General features: G+C 37.3%; 2 protein-coding genes across 4 annotated transcripts in view; both read left to right on the plus strand.

Annotated features, from left to right (window-relative positions):
- The window catches only part of LOC127620568 (uncharacterized protein C1orf21 homolog), a 156,825-nt gene that overhangs the window by 98,244 nt on the left and 36,870 nt on the right, over positions 1–21,711 (plus strand). The gene's annotated exons all lie outside the window — the stretch shown is intronic.
- LOC127620565 (ER degradation-enhancing alpha-mannosidase-like protein 3) lies at positions 1,000–20,599 on the plus strand. 3 transcript variants are annotated; one of them, XM_052093716.1, is made up of 21 exons: positions 1,000–2,238; positions 2,365–2,410; positions 4,734–4,834; positions 4,939–4,978; positions 5,093–5,205; positions 5,696–5,846; positions 7,450–7,584; positions 8,165–8,270; positions 8,409–8,506; positions 12,516–12,641; positions 12,736–12,819; positions 12,927–13,010; positions 13,183–13,307; positions 14,229–14,403; positions 14,638–14,783; positions 15,656–15,800; positions 15,917–16,108; positions 16,254–16,419; positions 18,383–18,568; positions 18,787–18,834; positions 19,054–20,599. In XM_052093716.1, exons 1-21 carry the CDS (start codon positions 2,117–2,119, stop codon positions 19,347–19,349), a joined length of 2,685 nt encoding a protein of 894 aa, XP_051949676.1. In that variant the 5' UTR covers positions 1,000–2,116; the 3' UTR covers positions 19,350–20,599. The 3 variants fall into 3 exon arrangements, with proteins under 3 accessions (XP_051949676.1, XP_051949677.1, XP_051949678.1); XM_052093717.1 differs by lacking the exon at positions 18,787–18,834 and having other exon boundaries at positions 1,001–2,238; XM_052093718.1 differs by lacking the exon at positions 18,787–18,834 and having other exon boundaries at positions 1,001–2,238; positions 19,060–20,599.

Here is a 21,711-nt window from a genome sequence, read left to right on the forward strand (position 1 = left end):
TAAAACATATTTAATATGTTAAAACATTAGACTGGAGATACTGTTATACCAGTCCCACAAGACTGTAGAGAGATTTCAGCCTGATCTAAGACTAGTTTTGTAATTTGTTAATGTTGTAACCAATGAAGATTCATTCAGTAGCCTGTGTGTGAAACTTTGACCCAGAATGGATCTGGCTGAATCATGTGATCCTGGAATGTTTGTTGGCCAGGAATTTGGTTACTTGTACAGTGGTACTACAGTGGTCAGTACTTGTCAGTACTGACCACTGCATTGCTATAGTCCACCTAAAGCGAATCATGATTTGTCAATTTAAATGTCTAAAAATAATGTACATTATATATTAAAATTTTACATAATATTTTCTTTATATAGTTAAGTTGTCTTGGGTGACCTGAACACAGGAATGTCATCTGAGGTGTTTTGATTGCACTCAGGGGAGTGAGAATAGACTTAACACACAGAGGAGGCCTGTACACCAGCCTCCCGCAGTCTCACCACAGGATTCAACAAGGAAGAAGAGGTCAGCTCATCTTTCTATTTGCCAATAACTGTAACATAACAACATCATCACAGCCAAATGAGACTGTGGTCCTGAAGCCATTTAACGGTGTCTAAATGTTAGGAAAGACAGAGTACCCCAATCATAAAAAGAGAGAAATTAAGATCCATTTTGTCCCCTCTCAAAGTCTTCAGTGAGTGAGGTCAACAATGTCTTCAAAGAATGGATTTTTTTTAGGTTTTAACAATAAACTAACGTTAACCAAAAACGTTAGTTGGGTTTGTACAATGAAAAACAAAATGAAAATGTTAACTTTTTTTTTTTTTTTACAGAATTATTATGTTTACTTAAAAAACAGTGCTAATCTATGTTCAATTTAAACGTTTTGGTACATGTTTTTACGAGATAAAGTTCACGCGTTAATTTGTGTGAGACATGCCGGGAAATGTAGTTTATCCTCGCAGCGCTATTCATGGGGAGTGGTCATAAACCCAGTACCCGGATGCGGATGTTGACGACTGCATATGAACCGTCGTCAGTCGGATGATCATCATTCCGGGCGATTGTGAGAGAGAACACTGATCTTATCCACTACACCTTACATAAAATCGCTCTTAACTGGAGTTTGTTTGGATTGTACGGATTTTGGGAGCTGAATGGACCTCTATATCACTCACGGCTGACTGAATTATATATTTTAAAATGGTCTTTCCATTAGTTCAAGCAACGTGCCTGTTTCAATAACATGTTTTACAAAGCCGAGCTGTCATCGACGTGTTAGCCGGCGAGCTAAACAACAAACTCGTCCCCAGTTAATTAATTATATTTGCAGCAGATCACCTTGACAGCAATCAATTTCTCTGGATTTTTGTTTTTGCTCAAAGCTACAGCATATCCTACATGGTTTATACTTATGTTCAGTATAACGGAGATACAAAAGGGACTTGTCTACAATCTGTGAAATATCTGAGCAACTAATCCAATCTTTTCCCAATCAAATCGAGTTGGATCCATACGTGAGATTCCAGTTATCTTAATATGGATGTAAAATGCTGATCATGTTACCCATGGTGACGGTTGCTCTAAACAAATTTTTTTACACGTCTGGAACTCTTCTTGAGTTTGTCTCTGTTGGGAATCTGCCGTGAGGTAGTGTTGTTTTATTGGATGATGATGATAGAGAGTAGCATGCTAACTTGTCGCATGGGTGACAGCCAGGTGAGGCAACAGAATGAGGAAGTTTGTGGGGAAAAAATTGACTTGACCAGTCTTCCTTCCTCAGTCATGTTTTAATAGACACTGTTGAACCGAAAAGCATCTCAGAAATGCACCAGAGCTGCATCCATCCAAGTGAGACATTTAGATAAGAACAGGAACTCTGAAATTACTGAGCTGGAACAGTTAATTTATTTAAAACTGTGAGTGTTACAGAATCTGTACTGAATTTTATTTGTTCCTAATAAATTAGGAAATTATGGACCAGTTGCCGATTAGCAATTGCAGTATACACGTCTAAGGCAGCAAAGACTGTAGTGATACACTTGTTTGTGTATTTTTTGAGTTTTGCCTTCATCAGTGGGATGGTTGGGAGAAGTCCACCTGTGGATTAGAGCCATGTGGGGACTGTGGATGCTTCCATATGCAACAATGTTGCATACTTTTTTGCTGCTGCTTCTTATTGGAACCTTTATCAGGCCATCTGAGCTCATGACAAGAGAGGAGAAGAACAAGCTGAGGTGAGGGGACAGTAATGTGTGAAAAGTTTGGGTTAAAGTTATATTTTACTTTTGGGGATTATACTGCAGACTTGTGTTTCATAATTTGAAATGTGACTTTCTTTACATCATTTTTCTTCTACTCAGGAACCAAGTTCTGGAAATGTTTGACCACGCTTATCAGAATTACATGGTATGTACACAGTATTAAATATCTTGTTGTGTTGACACTTGAAGTTCTTCTAGTTACAGCAGTTATGTAAACTGTTGGGAATAAAGTCTTAAAGGGATTGTTTACCCAAAAATGAAACATTACTCACCCTAATGCCATCCCAGATGTGTATGACTTTTTTTCTTCAGTCGAACACCAACAAAGATTTTTAGAAGAATACCTCCGCTATGTTGGTCATTTCAATGCAAGTGAATGGTGGCCAGAAATCCCAAGGTCCAAAAAGATGATAAAAGCAACATAAAAATAATCCACATGACTCCAGTGCTTAAATCCATATCTTCAGAAGTGATATGATAGATGTGGGTGAGAAAAAAAAAAGGACTTAACTATTGATCTGTAATCACCCACACATATCCTATCGCTTTATTTAACCACTGGAGTCTGGTCACCATTCACTTGCATTAAAAGGACCAACAAAGCTGAGATCTTCTTCAAAAACATCTGGGATGTCATGAGGATGAGTAAATGATGAGAGAAATATTTTAATTTGACTCTAATGCTACAATTCCATCAACATCTAGTTGTATGTGTAGATTTTCAAGACTTTGTAATTAGAGGTCAACCGATATGGGTTTTTTCAGGCCGATGCCGATCTTTTGAAATCCGGGTCCGCCGATAAATGCTGCCGATTTATTTTGGCCGATATGTGCTTATTTTTAACCTCTTATTTGAACCTTTTATTTGAAAGATAAAATGTAACACAAATAATTACTTAAGATAGACAAAATTCCTCAACAAATACATTTATTGAACACTTGACCAATCTGCACTTGTACACTTAAATTAAAAATGTATAATGTAAAAACATATTGTATAAATAATGTATAACAAATATATTAAATAAACTAATATAGGCACAGTGATTTAATTTCAGGAAGGTCTACTAACATTACTGTTCAGGTGTGGTCTAAAAAGAAATCTAATAAAGTAATCAATTGTAAAATAACACTGCATAGTTTATCATAGATAGATTAATGCTTATTAAAGCAGAAGTTATTCATTCAAGAGCTGTAAGTGATTTTCTCTTTGCCTTTTGTTGTTTGAGTCGCAGTAATGGCTCAATCGTCAGCATGTTTATTAGACTGCTTCCCCTTTAAGACCGATTCTAATAGGCTCTTTGGAAGGCGAAATATAAAATCAGACTAATATCACAGATCTAAACCAGGCTACGTTTGAATATTTAGTTCTGTCCTCCGTCGTCACTCATTAAGCAGGGCTCGTGTTGTGCTCACTGTGGCACTGCGTGAGAGAGAGAGATCTCTCTCTCTCTCTCTCTCTCTCTCTCTCTCACTCTCTCTCTCTCTCTGACTGCGAATAGCTAAATTGCATCATAGGTTTAATATTATTATACATAGAAATGGCTGGCGAGATAAAATAACTTTCTCTTTATAGCAATAATAAATGTATTTGATTAATTTCTCCAGTACCGACAGCAGAACCGATAACGTCCGAGCTTACCAAAGCCAGTCCTTCAATAGCATATAGTGCGTTGGTATCTTTTTTTTATTACTTATTTCTCTGCATTGAGTGACAACCCTCTCAAATATAAGACACACAAACAGAACAAATAAAAGTCTCAGATTCACTGTCTGTAATTGCAAAATTCTTGCTTACTTATTGTGACATGATAGCAACCCTTCTGCTGTGATAATGCAACTTCAACTACGCTATCAATATCCAAAGTAGCCGAACGTCATGTCAACTATCGCGTTTGTTACGTTTTTTCTCGAAGTTGGCAGTAACATATCAAAAGTTTTTAATTAAATATAAAGGAGTTATAAGAATTTAATTCTTACCGTTTTATCCAAGGAACTTAGCTCCTTCCTTAGGCACTGGATGAGGTCTGCTCACTCTGCTGGAAAATGACTCTAGGGGCAGCGTGCGTCGAACACGTGTTCCACAAGAACACTAGGTTGCTCACAGATGCGCCTGCCTATTAATCGGCTTAATATACTTGGATATTGGCCGATGCCGATTATGTTAAAAAATGCAAAAAATCGGCCGATTAATCATCCGACCGATTAATCGGTCGACCTCTATTTCTAATAGATTTTCAATTCGGTAGCTTGGCAAAAGAATGTTCTGAGTAAAATGAAATTTTGAAGCCTCTAGTATGCTTAGAAGACTAACTTAGTCTTTCAGTTAGGAGGTTGGAAAATAAAGAATGTGTTAACGCTTTCATTGTGTGGAACTGAAATGTGACGGTTGGACCTGGGTAAACATTAAAAAAAATATAAAAATCTGCCTGGATTCATCTCATCTTTTTTTCTTGTCTCTTTAATAGAACCATGCCTACCCTGCAGATGAGCTGATGCCTTTAACTTGCCGTGGCCGAGTACGTGGACTAGAGCCCAGTCGAGGGGATATAGATGATGCCCTGGGGAAGTAAGTCAGGTGGAGAGAAAATAAAGATGGGCAATGTGTTGAAATTACTTGCGTAGAAGTACAGATTGTTTTCATTAAAAACAAATGCTGTTCTCTGCCTTCAGGTTCTCTCTCACCCTCATTGATACTCTTGACACTCTTGCGGTAAGTAACACCTTAAACAGATGGCACTTAACCTTACACAAACAGACATTATGCACATATAAATACACTCACGCCCAGGTTTGTTTGCTCATGGTCTGATATGACGTCCCACAGCTGTTAAATAAGACGGTGGAGTTTGAGGAGGCAGTGAGGCGAGTGGTGACAGATGTACGGTTGGATAATGACATTGTGGTGTCTGTCTTTGAGACCAATATCCGGGTGCTGGGGTGAGTAAGCTATCACTGACAGATAGATTTTCAGAATGGGTTGACATGTTCTGAAAGATCTGAAATAAAAATCTACGCAGGGTTTCCAAGCTCATGGAAAAAAAACCTGGAAAATATCAGAGAATATAAAAATATTTGATTTTCAGGTCTGGAAAATCATGAAAATTTCCATTGCAAATACAAACTTGCCCAGAAATGGCTTTTTATGATTTTTAAAAAGAAACTGGGAAGTCGTGGAAATTAATTAGCCAAAACATTTGGTAACCCTGTCTATGGTAAACTGTATGTTTGTACATTTCATACGTACACTACAGTCATTTCATTTCTTTATTTATATAATGCTTCCATTTGTATTTCACGTTTCACAATATAGGCTACATCGTTTCAAAGCAGTCGTAAATTGTATGTTGTGAAAGGTTACATTATAATAGTGAATTGTTCATAGTAAATTGTGGGTGTAAGTTGAGTTAAACCTTTTCTGTTGTCTTAGAGGGCTGCTGGGTGGCCACTCCATGGCCATCATGCTGAAAGAAAGTGGCCAAATGCTCTGGTACCAGGATGAACTGCTGCACATGGCAAAAGATCTTGGGCTTAGACTGCTGCCTGCATTTAACACCAGCAGTGGGCTGCCTTACCCTAGAGTGAGTGCACACACACACAAACAATAGCAAGCAAAATGATCGATGTAAACGTCATCACTGGTATGAATATTTTTTTCCTCCTAGTCTCTTCCGACAGCCCATGAAATGGTTTCATGGTGATTGCTTGCACTAGTCTCTTTTGAAGCATAAACACACACACACACACACACACACACACACACACACACACTACGACTGTCTTGAATATCTGGCTTTGCTTGGCATGGCTATGGTTTGTTGAAAGTCCGCCCGAAGGGGTGTGAGGGAGACTGTCTACTCTCAATGGCTGAACAATCTCATTATCTGCATGACTTTCAGTTTTTCAGTTGCCATTGGCTTATTTTTTGGGCCTGCAGTTTTGCTGTGTACTTCGAAAACAACTAGAATTTGTTACATGGCTCTCTGGAATACTTGATTTTGACTGGTCAGTCACAGCATTCTGGGGTCAAATGCTTTTGAATGTTGACCGCTAAACTGGCCCAGGAAACCTGCATGGCTCTGCTAGTTTTTTTTATGTGTCTTGTATCCAGTGTTCGGTGTAATCCACTTACAAAGTAATTATTTACTGTAGTCATTACTTTTTTAGGAATAAAAAGTAGTGTAATGCATAACATTTTAAGTTCTCGTAACCAGATTACAGTTACTGACTTTCAATTAATTTAATTTAATTTTAAGGGCAGTAAAGGGTAATGCTTATTTCTAATCACTGATGAACCAAAACATTATGACCACTCACAGTTGAAGAAAATGGCATTGATTCCTTGTCTCCTAACAAGGCCACATGTCAAGGTCTGGGTAAATTGTATGGTAAGCGAACAATCAGTTCTCGTATTCAACATGTTTGAATGCTGGAGAAATGGGGAAGAGTAAAGACCTGAACGACTTTGACAGGGGCCAAATTGTTATGGCCAGAAGACTGGGTCAGAGCATTTCTGAAACGACAAGGCTTGTGGGGTGCTCCTGGTCAGCAGTGGTGAGTACCTACCGACAGTCATCCGAGGAGGGACAAATCACAAACCGGCGACAAATTGTTGTGCACTAAATTTCATCAATACGTGAGGGCAACGAAGGCTATTCTATCTTGTCTGAACCAACAGAAGGTCAACTGAGAATGTCACAGAAAATTTGAATGATGGTTACAGTATGCTATGTATGGTGCTGCTATATAAGAAATATAGACATTTAGAATTTGTTGAGCTGAAAAAAAATTTAAAAAGTCATTTTAAATGTAAAATAATTAGTAATCTTATTTCAATTCGAGATAAATAATTAGTAATTTGTAGTAGATTACTATTTTTACAGAACTTACTTAACTCTGCTCATATCACTCTGTTGTGTCTGTACTCTTATAATAAAAAAATTAAACATGAATTATTTCTTGCCATGTAGTAAGTTGGATCCTTTACACCGGGGTCCTGATCAACTCTATTGGGGGCTCTTTGTATTAACCCTTACATAGTCACCCCATTTCCAAATATTACAATCCGTTTAACTGCAATTTAGTTTTTGTTTACTTTAGTTATTTTGTTTATGTTTGCGTTTAAAAAAAAATAATAAAAATTCTTAATTTTTTATATCGGCTAGTGTTTTGTTGCACTAACAGGTGAACTTACGTCATGGAGTCCGTGGACCAGCGACCCGTACAGGCACTGAGACAGACACCTGCACTGCCTGTGCTGGTACAATTATCCTGGAGTTTGCAGCTTTAAGCCGCTTTACTGGGGACCCAACATTTGAGGTAGAATATCAATATTAATGTTGCAAATCTTGTATAAAAGGCAAACTAAACCAAGAAAATGTGATTCTTTTTGTTTTTCAATGACTTTCTATTGTTTTAATGATCACAAGGTTCCTTATATAACCACCAGAGAAATATGAGGTTCTTTAACCTTACCTCCAGAGAAATATGAGGTTCTTTAACCTTACCTCCAGAGAAATATGAAAACATTGCGTTCTGTATGATTCATCTTTATCGGAGTACTTAAGAGATCACTGAGCTTGTGGAAACTCTCCTGTTTTGTAAGAAACTAACAATGGAGCACTGAAGTTGTTTGGCTGCAGAATGTTTATTTCTTGCATATTTGTATTCATTCAGTCTGCAGAATTATAGCACAGATCTCTTATGACCATAACTGTGCTGTCTAAAAGATTATAAACGTACAATTTACAGGCAACATTGGCGTGAAGGATTGTATACTATGACAAGTATTTTAAGGGCAGGAATGTTTTCCTTGTGTGTGGTGATAGAGACTTATGATGATTAATCTATGAAAGTAGGCCAGTATTTAGGTGTTGGTGTTTGGTTGTTTTGTTTACAGGCTCATGCGAGAAGAGCTCTGGACTTCCTTTGGGAAAAGAGACAGAGGAACAGTAATCTAGTGGGAACAACCATCAACATCCACTCTGGAGAGTGGGTCCGCAGGGGTGAGCCTGACCTGTACCCACCCACTCAAAAATGAAACCAAAACAGTAGCAGATGTGTTTTACTTTGAGACAAATTACTTAATACTTGTAAAATCACAACTTGTCAATCATGATTCTTTATTAATTGTTCCCTTACAGACAGCGGTGTTGGGGCAGGCATTGACTCCTATTATGAGTACTTAATGAAGGCATATATATTACTGGGAGATGACCAATTCCTGCAACGCTTTAACACAGTGAGTATCTCTTGTTCTTTTGTTGAGGACATCAGTCCATTTCCCAATGTTATATGTACACTATACGGACAAAAGGATTGGGCCAGACCTTTTAATCATTGAATTCAGGTGTTTCATTCAGTCCCATTACCACAGGTGTATAAAATCAAGCACTTAGCCATGCAGTCTGCTTTTACAAACATTTGTGAAAGAATGGGTCGTTCTAAAGAGCTCAATGAATTAAGAGTGTGGTACTGTAATAGGATGCCACCGTTGCAACAAGTCAGTTCGTGAAATTGTTTCCCTCCTAGATATTCCACGATCAACTTTAATTGGTATTATTACAAAGTGGAAGCCTTTAGGATCCACAGCGGTAGTGGTAGACCACATAAAGTCACATAGCGGGGTTACCGATGGTGCTGAGATGCATAGTGCATAAAAGTGTCCAACGCTCTGCTGACTCAATAACTGCAGAGTTCCAAACCTCCTCTAGCATTAACATCAGCACAAACACTGCACTGGGAACTTCATGGCATGAGTTTCCATGGTCGAGCAGCTGTATGCAGGCCTTACATCAAGCACAATGCCAAGCGTCGGATGGAGTGGTGTATAGCACGCCGCCACTGGACTCTGCAGCAGTGGAAATGTGTTCTGTGTAGCTTCTCTATCTGGCAGTCTTATGGATGAGTCTGGGTTTAGCGAATGCCAGGAGAACGTTTTCTGCCTGACTGCATTGTGCCAACTGTAAAGTTTGGTGGAGGAGAGATAATGTTATGGGGTTGTTTTTCTGGGGTTGGCCTTGGCCCCTTAGTTCCAATGAAGGGAAATGTTAATGCCTTGGCTTACCAAGACATTTTGGAAAATTCTATGCTTCCAACTTTGTGGAAACAGTTTGGGGAAGGCCCTTTTCTGTTCCAGCATGACTGTGCCCCAGTGCACAAATCAAGGTCCATAAAGGCATGGTTGGATTAGTTTGGTGTGGAAGACCTTGACCGGCCCGCATAGAGCCCTGACCTCAACCCTATTGAACACCTATGAGATGAACTGGAACAGAGATTGCGAGCCAGGCCCTCTCATCCAACATCAGTGTCTGACCTCACATATGCTCTTCTGGAAGAATGGGCAAAAATTCCAACAGACACACTCAAATGTTGTATAAAACCTTCCCAGAAGAGGAAGCTGTTATAGCTGCGGGGGCGGGGCGGGTGCTCAATATTAAATTCCAACAGACACACTCCAAAATCCAAAATATTTGCTGAGAAAGACCCTCATATAACAATAATTCAATATATAATGATTAAATAATTATACATGGCTATCTTTAAATATAAAAAATTGTATGTATGTGTGTGTGTATATATATATATATATATATATATATATATATATATATATATATATATATATATATATATATAATACAAAAATATTCAGATAATTAAAATGCATTACGCTCTTGTGGCAGAAGAGTTAATCATTGATAAGACCATTCAAAAAAACGGCTTTAGAATACAATGTATTGTTTACCACCATATTATTGACCATAAGTCAATCATTGGCATACAGTTCTCAGCAATCCATTTCACAAGTGAATTTGTCAATCAGTTGACAAGAGATTTATTGTGAGGGCTTGTTTAAGGATCCGTCAATTTACACCTGCGTCAGACTTTTTTTTTTTTTTTTTTATAGAAACAAGCCAGGGGTATACATGGTACACAATACTACAGCTATATTTTACAATAATGCCAAGACATTATATTCATTACATAGTGCAATGGTTTTCAGTGCTTTGGAGTTGTTGGTGGTACAAAGAGTATTTAAATAAATAATATTTTAAGTCTTTACAAAAAAGTGCAAATAGGGGCTTTATAGACATAAATTTACACTTAAGTTAATATTTTCTGATTAATCTGTTTATTTTTCTTGCAAAGTTTTTTTATACATAAGTTATCAAAACTGTGAAAACCAAATAAAACGTCTTTATAATGCAAAGAAAAACTAGTTAAAATAGAGGTACGTACAAACAAACAAAAATTTATCAAATACTACAGCATGGACATATTCCCTAAAAAGGTAAGGGGCACATTCATCTACAGTTTTACAGAAGGAGCAAAATGGATCTATTTCAGGGAGCATGTTTCTTAAATAAAGGTTGACTGGGTAAAAACGGTGTAACAGTTTAAAGGACACCTCCTTAACCTTGTTGGTAATTAAATATTTGTGAGGTAAAGACCATACGACCTGCATCAGACAGGCTTGTGTCGCGTCTCGGGTGTATTACGTCATAAAAATAAAATGTTTAGGTCACTGTGTCAAGTTAAATATAGTTTAATACTCAATCTTTAAACACATCTTGAGATCCCTTGGTTCGCATTTGCGCTCCTTCAAGTGTTTTGAATGCAAGAACGTAACTCATATTTATGTTGTCTGTCCGCTGAAGGGTTGTTAATGTTTTCTTCACTGTATAAATTGTGTGTTGCTCACACAGCTGAAATTTCACTTACTGCCCTCTGGAGTAAACGGGTGGTACTACAAGCTTGAATTTCTCAGGAATGCGATTAAATGCGTTAATTTTAACGTGTAATTTTTTTGTAAAATTAATCGCATTTTATTAACATCTTTGTTTTCTGTTAAATTGACAGCCCTTAAATAAATATAGATATTTCAACACACACACAGAACGGACAGCTAGTGGACCGTGATGAGATATTCGTGGTATTTGACGAAGTATGTTTGACAAAATGACTTCACCTTTAATGTGGTACATTAAATGTAAAGTTCTGAAACTTGTAATAATTATTTTAATGTCAACATGAAATCAAAATTCATCTGATTTACTTTATTAATACATGTTGCGTGTTTTGGTGCACATGATTAAAAAAAAAAATTTAATCTTTCTTTTATTTTTTTATTTTAAGGTTGGGGATAGTGTCACATTAAAAGAAAGTAAAATGGGTTGTGAACCACATTTCATGTTTAGTCAATGGTGCAGCCACATTAGACCTTGTGTTCCATATACTTTCATTCATGTGCATACTGTCAGGAAGACGACCACACAGATGGTAAGGTGGACCCAAATGCTGGTACTTTATTCCACAAATAAAACCGTAACCAAAGAATCCATGTAACGGAAGACAAAGGCACAAGCCAAAACAAAGATGTAAAACAAACAGAAATAAATTCATTAGAGAACAATCACAGGTTGAAGACAAACAGGATAGAGTCCAGGATATCTAATGACATGACAGGGAGTGCAGGGAATGTGTGTGTGAGTATATGTAGTGTGTGCTGATTAGTGAATGGGGAACAGGTGTAAATCTGTTATATCTGTCTTTTATTGCAACTGAACTGCATAATTTGCCCTGTTGTTAATATTTTTAAATAATATTTTCATAATGTACCAAATTAGAAGGTTCCCTGTGTAATTTACAACATTAGCAGAGAGAGAATTTATTTAATATGTAAGCAAAATGGACATTATAACTGAAATTTATCAAAATTGCAATCAAATTGAGAGCTTGTGAATCGTAATTTAATCAAATTTGGAAATCTGTATCAATTCCCAGCCCTAGATTTAACATCAGTACACAATTTAAAATAATACAAGCTTCAAATTTCAGATGTCATGGTTTGCTGTAGGGATTTGCACAAGTACTTGTCTAACAGAGTATTCATTCAGGCTTTAAATATTCGACTAGTAAACGCACTAATATCGCAAAGTGATCGTCCTTTGTGCCTTTGTTTGTGGGCAACAATAAAACTGCTTTTCTCATCTAAATCTTGCCATTACAATTACAGTACATTACATTGTGTGGCGCTGTGACATTTACATGACATTGTTATTGGAATAATTAACCCATTATTTAAAGGGACTGCATTTGCTTCAGAAGACTTTGAATGTCTGTCTTTGTGTGTGTGCAAATTTGTTTTTTTTTGTGTGTTATTTTTGAATCTATATGTTGTTCATGTATAGTTAATTGTAAATTGTCTTGTCTGTTTAATATATTGCATTTGCTTGGATGTGTTGCAGCACTATGCATCCATAATGAAGTATATCAGTCAGCCTCCATTGCTACTGGACGTTCATATCCACAAACCTCTGCTGCCAGCCCGCACCTGGATGGACTCCTTGCTTGCCTTTTTCCCTGGATTGCAGGTGAGGTATCATTGTTTTCCTTGTTACATTTCTTCCTTTTTCTCTCTCAGCAATATACAAATGTAAGGTTTCTGATCTTCTCTGCTCTTGGCAGGTTTTGAAGGGGGATATCCGCCCAGCCATTGAGACACATGAAATGCTTTATCAGGTCACCAAGAAACACAACTTCCTCCCTGAGGTAGATCCTCTTTTCTGTGCAATATTTGTGATTTTTAAATATCATCACACTCTCTGGTTTTCTGCTTAACTTTCCCCCATCAACTCTCTCTCATGCTGTCTCGTCAGGCATTCACAACTGATTTCAGGGTTCACTGGGCTCAGCACCCCCTGCGGCCAGAGTTTGCAGAAAGCACCTACTTCCTCTATAAGGTACATAGGCGTGACTGACTTTTAACCGAATCTCTTTATAGCATCTTTGTAACTCATCAGCCTGTAAACATAACCTGATTTGTTGTATTACGTTCCATGTTGCAGTGCATTAGAGCCTGCATTTTACTTTAACTTGTGGCTAACACTGTGAATTTTACACTGCTTTTTAAAGGCCACCAAAGATCCATATTACCTGGAGGTAGGGCGGAGCATACTGGAGAACCTCAATCGCTTTGCTCGAGTTCCTTGTGGCTTTGCTGCTATGAAGGATGTGAGGACGGGGAGTCATGAGGACCGGTAAGAGCAGGGGTTTGTGATTAGTGGAGGAGCATGTAGTTAAAGGAAAATTAAAATTCTCTCATTATTTACTCACTCTTGCCATCCCAGATTTGTATGACTTTCTTTTTTTTAAGTAATCCATATGACACCAGTGGTTAAATCCATATCTTCAGAAACGATATGATAGATGTGGGTGAGAAACACATCTATTTTCCTTTTTTTACTCTAAATCTCCTCTTTCACTTTCAGATGTAAAAGTGAAAGTGAAGATTTAGAGTAAAAAAATTACTTATATTTTAAACTTTTTCTCACCCACAGCTATCATATCACTTCTGAAGATACATATTTAACCACTGGAGTAATATGGATTACTTTTATCTTTCCTTTGTGTGATTTTTGGAGCTAAAAATGTCTGATCGCCATTCACTTGCATTGTAAGGACCTACAGAGCTGAGATATTTTTTTTTAAATCTTAATTTGTGTTCTTCATACACATCTGGGATGGCATAAGGGTGAGTAACGTGTGAGAGAATTTTCATTTTTGGTTTAAGTATCCCTTTAAGTGATGTTTTATAGGTAGTATCTGGATACTTGACACATTATGTTTAACAGCAAGTTTTTAGGTAAAAATTTGTATGAATGGATAGGAGAAAGTATATATTTCTCACCAAGTTTTTCACTGGTTTTCATCACCTTTTTGCCTTCACTTGTCATTTAATGGTCCCTGCGGTGTGATGCATTTTTAACAGTACAAATATTCCATGTAGTCTCTCTCTAATTAATATGGTCATAAGAAAACTACCAACTATCCATTGAACTGATAAACTGATAGTGTTGAGGTTTTTTTTAGTAAAGTGTGGGCACACAAGTAAATAAGACTGTTATGTAGACTCAACAACAGTGTATTTATTTATCTTCTATTCCACCCACCTCTCTCAGCATGGACTCATTTTTCCTGGCAGAGATGTTTAAGTACCTTTTCCTGCTATTTGCTGATGAGGAGGATTTGCTTTTTAATGTAGAGGACTACATTTTTACCACAGAAGCTCATCTGCTCCCTCTCTCCCTTTCAACTGCCTTAAGCTCACAGCCACCCTCAGTGGTCAACAACATGGTATTGCACAACAGTTTCATAATGTTTCTGCTTGCCTCTCTCCCAGCACACATTATTACTGGTTAGATAACACCTGTCAGAGTTAACATTATTATAGCAAACTCCTCCAAGAAAAACTGTTTTTATGTAATATTTAGCTGTTAGGAAAATGGAAATGCTACTAAACAAACCAGTTTGTACTTGCTTCCTGGTTTTGTAAGTCAAATGTTGGTTGTTGTTTTTCTCTGACTCTAGGCTGGAGAAGAGCTTGATGACGCAAATTTTGAGTGGACTTGCCCTAACACCCGCCTCCTCTTTCCTGACCCAGCCTTCCCACGCAATTTTCGAGAACCAATCAGGAGTGCAGTGGACAAGAGCTGTCCACGCCCAGCTGCCATGCTGTGAGAAAATTACCTGACCATTTGGTCCATGTAATTAGTGGTGTTTGCAAAAGTGAACAGCACTAATAATATTGCTCGTACACATAAGTAGTAAACATCAGAGTGTAACTTGTGCTACAGACATGAATGACAGAACAAATTATCCAGGTTGTAGATTATTTTTCAAGGCAATCATACTTGAGACGAGTGGACGGTAAAACAAATCCCTTAGGCATTATAAGAAACACCTAAGCCATATCTAGGGACTAGAATATAATACAGACTTTGGGGTGGGCTCTTTTGTGCAATAAGTAATCATCCAGAACACCCTAGCAACCACATAGCACCACATTATAAACCATTCAGAATACGTTAGCAACCTCAAGATCTAACTTTTATTAAAAGTTTCCGTTAGTTTTGCTTGTGTTGACAATTATACAGTATCTCCTGAATATATTGAACTGCATAATTTATTTCAATTTGTTTTCTTAATGTTCTAACTCAGTGTTTCCCCAACTGGGGGTACGTGAGGTGACAATGGGGGTACGCAAATAACATTTAATTTCATTTACCGTCTAAATTAACATTCAAACCCAGTTCATGTATTTCTCACTGGCAAAAATAATTTTGTGTGCCCTCAAGTGTAGAAACACCAAAATGGTTGTGTCATAAAGTACAGAAAAATATACAATTAATAATCAATAATTAATCAAATTGGGGATTTTGTGAATCTGAATCAAATCTGGAAATCTTTATTGATACACAGCCCTAATTATCACCTATCTAAACTAAGTGTACTCAATTGTAATATCAGGAGAACTTTTTTTGTTAAATTGGTGCTCAAACCCAAAGTTGATGTTTTTTTTTTTTTGTTTGTTTTTTCTGTCCGGCAGAGAGCCTGGTATGGGCCTTCCTCCTCTGAGGGCTCAGGACTTCATGGCCAATAATCCTGAACACCTGGAACTGCTGAGGCGGATGGGTGTGAGTCTCATCCACCTAAAGGATGGTAGAGTGCAACTTGTCCAGCATGCCACACAGGTACCAGCACATATAATGCAAGCCCACATTTAGCACTTTTAACACTGACACTCATTATGTAATTTTAATTTTAATTGAAATGAAAAGCCCTCCACCTTCTCTCTCATTTTCTGTAGGCAGTGAGTGCAGTTGCTGCAGAGGATGGAATGCGGTTTATGCAGGAGATGATGGAGCTCTCCAGCCAGCAGCAGAAAGAGCAGCTTCCTCCACGAGCTGTTCAGATTGTGTCACAACCCTTTTTTGGTAGAGTGGTACTGACCGCGGGTCCTGCGCAGTTTGGATTGGATCTTTCCAAGAGCAGTTCTGGAGTAAGTGTGAAAACTGAAGACATTTCTCTATTTGTGTTGTTCCTGGGTTGTTCTTGCTAAAGGGTGTGCATTTTTATTAGTGACCCTTCATATTAGTGATTTGATGCATTCAGTATTCTTTTCTCAATTTTTTCCTCTTCCTCAGGTGCGTGGGTTTGTAACTGTAGCAGAGCCCTACAACGGCTGTTCTGAGTTGACTAACGGTGAAATTGTCGCTGGCCGCATTGCTCTGCTGCAGAGAGGCCAGTGCATGTTTGCAGAAAAGGCCAGGCACATTCAGAAAGCCAGGGCCATCGGAGGCATCGTCATTGGTGAGAAACGTTACACCACTAAAAACCCCCCAAAGTTCAAGAATTTTTTTGATTATCATCATCTAGTTAATGTCCTTGGCTATGTGAAAAGAATTTGTTAGAATTAGGCATGTGAAGGTATTTGGTAATACGGTATATCGCGGTAATTTACAAGTACGATATTGTTATCGTGGGTACTTAAAAATACTGTAAATAATTATAGATAAACTTTAATCCAAATTGTTATGAATTGTATGATCGCACAGTTGTTTTTTCCATCTACGAATCAAGATTCACAATAGTCCGTGTATGCTGCATAAATGACACATGCGTGCACTGATGGAAACAAACCAACGTGGGTGAGAAGCATGGCTGAAGGTGGAACGCAGCCAGCCATTTATCCGCCTTCTAAAAGGGTTGTTACAAGTGTGGAAGTATTTTTGGATTGCATAAAACTGCAGAGGGATTGTTGGTCGAAGATGGTTTCCCTTTGTGTAAAACATGTGGCAGAAAAGTAGCATCGAATAACAGGAACACCCCCAACATGTTTGCTCATCTGTGGGACAGGCAAGTTGTAACAGTTCTGCTCGCTTTTCCAAACTGTTTTTGAAAACCGAGACAACTTGCTAAGTGAGGGCTAAGATGACAAAGAAAGTGAACTGTTGTTGTCATTTGCAGATAATGTGTAGCTTGCTTTCAAGAGGCCGAAGAGTAGTTCGCTAAAACTCTGTTAGCTACACAGTAACTTTTGCGTCTTGTAGTAACAACTAAAATACAGTTTTAAGTAACCAGCTAAAACTTAATCCTGTCATGTGTAAATGGCAATTGTTCATAAGGGACTTTACATGTTTGCAGCTTTGGACGAAGACGGTGACTGTCTATTTGACAATATTTATCTTCAAACATTTTTTTTTTTATACATTTGTAAACATATTTTTTATTGTATATTAGTTTATTTGTACAATTATTTAAATTTTCAGTTTTTTTTTTTAAATGTTCAGGGTCCTTTTCAAAGTTCTTTTGTTATCTGTTTATTTAAAAGGCCAGTTTGGAATTGGTAATTTTCCAAGACAACAACAATAAAGTTAGTTTATCTTTCAACCCCTTTTTGTAATGTAATTCAATACCGTGATAATACTGTATACCGTGATAAAAGCTTCAGAAATTATTGTGATTTGAAAATTTGATATCGTCACATGCCTAGTTATAATACTGTATTTTTTGTTCTTCTCTCTTAGGAATAGTTCAGCCCAAAAGGAAAATTCAGTTATTATTTATGCGTCGTCATTTTGTTTCAGACCTGTGATTTTCTTTCTTCCATGGAGCACAAAAAGGAATATTAGGCATAATTTAAATCTCAGACACCATTCACTTTCATTGTATAGATAAAGATGGAAGAGAATGGTGACCAGTGTTGGCTGTAATCCAATTACAAATTAATTAGTTACTGTAATCTAAGTACTTTTTAAGATACAAAAGTGTAATGCACTACATTTTTAATTCTTGTAATCTGATTACATTATGCATTATTGGGTTATACTTATTTGTAGTATATTATTTATGTAGAATACATGAATTATGTCCCCATAACAAGGAGAAATGTGTGGTGCTGAGTGTATCGCTTAATAAACAAGAAAGAAATATAGACATTATTTTGAATTTGTTGAGCCTATAGGTGTTTAGAAAGTAATTTAGATACATGGTAATATATGATTACGTTTTCAATTAAGTAATTAGTAAAGTAATCTTATATTTAAATTTTTAGAGAAATAATTAGTCATTTGTAGTGGATTACTATTTTTAAATAACTTTTAGTTATTGAGGCTGATAGTCCCATACATTCTGCTTAACATCTACTTTTGTGTTCCACTGAAGAAAGTGACAGAGAGTGACAGAATTTTCATTTTTGGGGTAACTTTCCCTTTAAGTACAGTATAATCGGGGCAATAATTTTGCCCTTTTGTTTTTAATAAATTTTATTTAGATGATAACGAGGGCAGCAGCAGTGACACAGCTCCATTGTTCCAGATGGCAGGTGATGGGCGGAACACGGATGATGTCATTTTACCGCTCCTCTTCCTGTTCCACAAAGAGGGCAACATCCTGTTGGAGGCTCTTAAAGAATACAGCGAGGTGGAGGTGCTGCTCAGCGATAAAGCACGAGACAGAGGTGAGGCATTACTTGTTCTATGATTTGAGTTTTATTTATTTGAGTTAATTTTTCTGTCTGGGGTGATTTCAACATGAAAAGATATGATGATACCAGAGAGGTGGTGATTGTTGCCTCTTATTTCAAGTCCTTTTTGATTATTCATCCTTGTACTACTCTTTCCCTCTGTGTTTGTTACTTTTTTCCACCCCCCCCCCCCCTTTCACTTGGATGAACAGAAGCCATATTTAAAGGGAAAGCCCTCCAGGGCACCCTGTTGGATGGCAGTAAGTAACCCTCCTCCTCTGCTCTCCCTTCATGCAACAAATCTAACTTTTGTTGAGAAAATGGAGCTCAGTTAGTACAGGTTTGCTTAAAATCTGCATGTTTCTAAGAGCTGGTGATAAAAGCAGCATGTTATAGTGGACATGGACAGGTTTAATTCCATATGGGGTTCTCAGGTGACTTTAACAACAGTTAATTTAACCAACCTCCTTTTTTTAAAGTTGCAGATGGAGCAGAGGAAGAGGACTGCTCCACAGAGAAGGCCCACAGTTCTCACGCCTCCTCTGAACCTCTTGACGAATCAAAAGTCACTACTCAGGAACCGGTAGCAGAAGACTCTGTTGTGGAGCAGGTGTCAGTTCAGCCAGTGGAGGGACTTGGCAGTTATGTCCCTGTGGATGTAGGGGAGGAGACTGCAGGGGATGGAGACTCAAATAGCCAATCGGTGGACTCTCTGATGGCTGACTGGCAGGAGGACTTGGAAGCATTTAAGCAGATGGAGAAGGATGAGCTTTGACATTTCCCTCCATCTTTGACTGTGCTGGTTTGTCTTAGCCATAGCACACACTGACAAATTAGTTCTACCATATATGAAATATATCAGACAGGTGCAACTAAGAACTCTGGCTAAAAGAGCTCATTTTCTACAACCAGTTCTCAGGGGCTTCACGTATTTCCAAACTGTTGCCTTCAATTGAAGGCTGAAGAACTGTGTTGATCTTATCCACACATTATCACTCTCTCTTTCTGTCTGCATAGGGTACACAATCTCTCTTCTCCTATTTTTGTCTTCCTTCTCACAAATGGATTGTCTGGTTATTGAAGTGTATGCTTAAAACTTCTGTGCTGATAAATCATTTGAAGGACTGATTCATTTTATGGCTGCTTTAACATTGATGAATTCATGCTCTATTCTTGCCTCAATTTGCAGGGTCTTAATCAACAGTTGAAAAAAAAGGAAATAAGAGGACCTTTATGGAATGATTTAAGTATATGTGTATGTTTTGAGTGTTTTGTATTTGAATTGTTTTTATTAATAAGAGAATCAGACTGGGGCTCTCATCGATTAAAAACCACTCACTTCTCAAAGCTCCTCAGAACTTCCGCATTAAGTATTTAATGGTCTTGCACATTCAGTACAGCAAATAACTTCATGATGAGGTCTCTTGAAGATGAGAATTAAACGAGATGAAAAATTTTCACATTAGTGACTGACTTGTTTTCTTTGGATGGAGACGTGCGAAGCATCGTGAAGGGTCCACCAGAGGGCGCCATTGCTGTATCGCTCCCAATAGCAACCTGCGTGACCGTGCCAGGGGGGCATGGGACGTGATGAGCTCAACAAAATGTATTAAAAATAGTAATATGTTTGTTTGTAAGCCTCCTATTTTTTTGGAAGATGAATAAGGCAGGGTAAAATATCATTATTCGTTCAAACCTCAAGAGTTAAATATACGGTAGAAAAAGAAAATAATACAATTTTAAAGTTTAAGATGGTACAGTTGTTTATTAAACTTAGGAATGGGTCAATATCACTGTAGGGTGCCTTTTGGTGTCCTGAACATAAATAACTAATTTTCCATTATAACTTAACATACAAATGAATATGAAAGGGTGTGTTATATAAGGTTAAGTTTTGTATTCATAACAGTAGCATTATTTGGCTCTTTGGATACCTTTTCAAGATTTTCTATAGTTTTGTATAAGAGGATGTATGTTATTTTGCTATGTCCCAGGCACTGCTCATCAAATTTGAATGAGAGTAAAATAGTCAAAATCATATTTATTTTTTATTTATTTTTTTCTATTCATATTTTGTTTAATAAGATATTACTCAAATTGAGTGTATTGATCAGTTTATAATAAAAACAATATTTTTATTTAATAAAAAAGAGTTTGTCCATGTCCCTTAAATGGTTGTCCACCCTGTCGTATTGTGGAATCTGCCCCTTTAAGAATAGGCCACCCCCATTAGTGACATCGGGACAACAGATTTTTGTATCTCTTCAGTGGCGGGAAATTCAACTGCTGAGGTGAGTAGCTGCTGATTTTACAACTAACAAATTTTCTTCATATGAGTTTGCTTACTTGTTTTGCCAAAGCTTAACATGTCCACCCTGTCGGCATAAAATATACTGGAAGTGATTCAAATACAATAATTTCCAAATATGTACGTTTTAATATACCAAATTCTCTTCAACAACCAGATTAACTATTTACCTAGTCACAGTTTGTTGTAAGCTAATATGCTAATTGAAGCTCAAAATGTCCACCCTGTCGGCCACTTAGACTCGATAGGGTGGACATACACATGACAGGGTGGACATAACATTCATTTGTTGTTAATATTGCAATTTATAGAAATGTTATATTACATTTTATGGAAACATATAATATAATATAATATAACAAGATAATATTTTGTTATATAAAATCATTGCTGTTCTCAGGACATGCCTCTTGAGTGCGGCAGAAAGTGCACGGCAATACAGAGAACGCCGGGATGCAAACCCTGAACAAAGAGATGCGTACCTTAAGAAAGAAAGGGATAGATGGAGGAAAGATAGAGATACAGGGAAGAAAAAAGTTATTAATGACCTCACAGAGAAAGGAAAACGTTTACAAAGGAAAAAATGGAAGGAGGCAAAGAAAGCTGCCAGAGCAAAAGCCAGGACAATAGTGGAGTTGCAGACTCCAACTCCAGAACCACTGGAGCTGGACTGTCCACCACAGCTAGGTCCCTCAAGGTTAGTATAAATGTAGTATGGGAATAATATAAAAGAAACATAACTTTTGGCCAAATATTGTATTAATTATAGTCACCTAATACCTATTATAGCTTCCCTGGTTATAGTTGAATAATTTAGTTAGGGATGAAA

The sequence above is a fragment of the Xyrauchen texanus genome, chromosome 27 (genome assembly GCF_025860055.1).
Source record: "Xyrauchen texanus isolate HMW12.3.18 chromosome 27, RBS_HiC_50CHRs, whole genome shotgun sequence".
NCBI lineage: Eukaryota > Metazoa > Chordata > Actinopteri > Cypriniformes > Catostomidae > Xyrauchen > Xyrauchen texanus.

Bases quoted from the DNA above. Each gene is read 5' to 3' on its own strand.
- LOC127620565 (XM_052093716.1), top strand. From the start codon at position 2,117: ATGTGGGGACTGTGGATGCTTCCATATGCAACAATGTTGCATACTTTT. The intron at 4,835-4,938 runs GTAAGTCAGGTG...CTCTGCCTTCAG, and splicing joins ATAGATGATGCCCTGGGGAA to GTTCTCTCTCACCCTCATTG. The intron at 16,109-16,253 runs GTAAGTGTGAAA...CCTCTTCCTCAG, and splicing joins TTTCCAAGAGCAGTTCTGGA to GTGCGTGGGTTTGTAACTGT.